This window comes from Trichechus manatus, unplaced genomic scaffold (genome assembly GCF_000243295.1).
Source record: "Trichechus manatus latirostris isolate Lorelei unplaced genomic scaffold, TriManLat1.0 scaffold00146, whole genome shotgun sequence".
Lineage (NCBI taxonomy): Eukaryota > Metazoa > Chordata > Mammalia > Sirenia > Trichechidae > Trichechus > Trichechus manatus.
This window is the reverse complement of record NW_004444082.1, coordinates 6,984,441-6,986,350: the sequence shown is the minus strand read 5'-3', so window position 1 is coordinate 6,986,350 and position 1,910 is coordinate 6,984,441. Positions and strand designations below refer to the sequence as shown.

At 46.7% G+C, this 1,910-nt stretch overlaps 1 protein-coding gene across 1 annotated transcript in view; it reads right to left on the bottom strand.

Moving 5' to 3' along the window:
* Nucleotides 1–35: 35 nt before the first annotated feature.
* Nucleotides 36–1,910, bottom strand: part of IMPA2 (inositol monophosphatase 2) — a 76,254-nt gene continuing 74,379 nt past the window's right edge. The window contains exon 8 of the mRNA XM_004385809.2: nt 36–1,626. Coding sequence (XP_004385866.1) covers nt 1,511–1,626 — 116 coding nt within the window. The 3' untranslated portion in view covers nt 36–1,510. The remainder of the gene's footprint in view (nt 1,627–1,910) is intronic.

Below are 1,910 nucleotides of genomic sequence, written 5' to 3'. Positions count from 1 at the left end.
ATATAGTTAATATTCTTCAAAATTTCTGTTAAAACTCACCTCATTCAGAAAACCTTAGCTAAGTGCTTACATATTTTCATTGTCCAAAATGAATTTGAACATAGTACACACACACAATGTATATATAACCATTTTGCTGGAAGAATGACTAAAATACCAGCTATAAGTGTCCTGGTGTTTTCCACTCTTGAACTATAAACTGAGTATGACGATGATGTCTTCTCTGCCTGTGGCTCCAGAGGCTCCAGAAACAGTAACACATGAAACCGCTCCCACAGAGCAAGGTAGGCGCTTGGAAAGAACCTTCTAGGCTCCTTGAAAAGTTTAAGGCACTAATGGCACCAGTGGTACCCCCAGCAAGTCACTCCTCACCAGGCAGAATGTGGCCCAATTCAAAGCTGTCTCAGGCAGGTCAGGGTCCTGTGTGGTAGATAAGCAGATGAAGCCTGAGAAGGAGTGGGTGCTAGTCCACTGGGACATCCACCAACCTCAGCTGGTCAAATATCCCCAGAGGGCAGAGGCTCTTGTTTATCAAGCACCTGTTTCAAAAGCTATTCTCGACATGCACTAAGCTTGGTGCCAAGGCTCACAGCTGGGCTCACAAGTGACCCTGGTTCTCAAAGCCGCCCAGGGGGAACACCGAGGCCAGAGACAGCCAATATAGGGACACTTTCAAATATTCCGAATTTGTTGTTGATGATATGAAATTAGGAATGAAAAGTCAGGAATATGAGAGAAGAGTTTGGAAATAAGTTGGAATTTCCTCTCTGTCTTAAGACTGACTTTCCCGATTCAAAACTTTAGAAAAGATACCTGGCAAGTCAGTTCATACTGATTAGAATTTCTCCTCGTGAGCTGACCACAAAAACACTGGCACTCAGAGGTCCGTTTCTGAGCTGTTCGGTTTTCTGTAGTCTGTCCCATACGCTGAATTTGGATACTAGTATGTTAATCACTGAAGTAGCTTTCACAGTGCCTATCGAAGGCATGAGCTAAAGAGGAAGGAACACTGTCACCCTGGGTTAAATACGCAAACCTTCCTAGTGAACCTAACCATGGACCCTGCAGGCTGGTGGGGCAACACAGGCACGGTAGGGACACGGATCAGCTACTTTGATTTATTGCCTTCTGAAGCATCATGGGGGCAGGCCTGAGAACGAACCCACTTTATTAACTGTTCTAAAGCCTTATTACCTGAGATTTGCATTCCAGAAAAAAATACCAAGACTGAATTATAAATACGATGCCATAGGAGAGCTGGGTTTTGGCCCCAACAGAAGAACGTGTATCGACCTGATTACAGAGAGAAACCAGCTACACACCCAATCCATAGATTACAAAGAAGCCACATGCTTTAGCAAAGCATCTCCCTTTGGGGCAGCAGGAACACATCAGACATCTGATGCTGAGAACAAGCGGTTAAAGGAGAGGATCCATCTCGAGTCCCAGTATTCCAGACAGGCCGGCTCTTCCTTGGGTCAGCGTTTCTCTTTCTGTCATCTGCTCCTTTTCATTTCCCATCGTCCCGTCCATAGTTAATAGTTTGTAAGGCCTGAGCTATGAGCACTGCCATTTCCTGGGTGCCCGCAGCAACCACTCTGCAAGACATGAGATCAAGAGGCCCACCTGAGGACAAGAGGGGGGACAGAGGCTGTGTCACTGGAGTGCTGACCACACAAGCATAAACCGAGCAACAAGCTCATCCACCCATTCTCAAGCCCTGGGCACCTCACCAGGCTGCTCTAGGCAGTCAAGGTGTAAGCAGGTCAAAGCCAGGAATTAGGCTTTTCATCACTGCTTTATCCCCAACAGGAACACAGTCAAGGACCATGCAGACCAGTGAGTCAGACTGCACTGGGAACATGGCGAGTGTGAGCTCAGCCTTCAGGACCCAAACCCCAATTATCAGT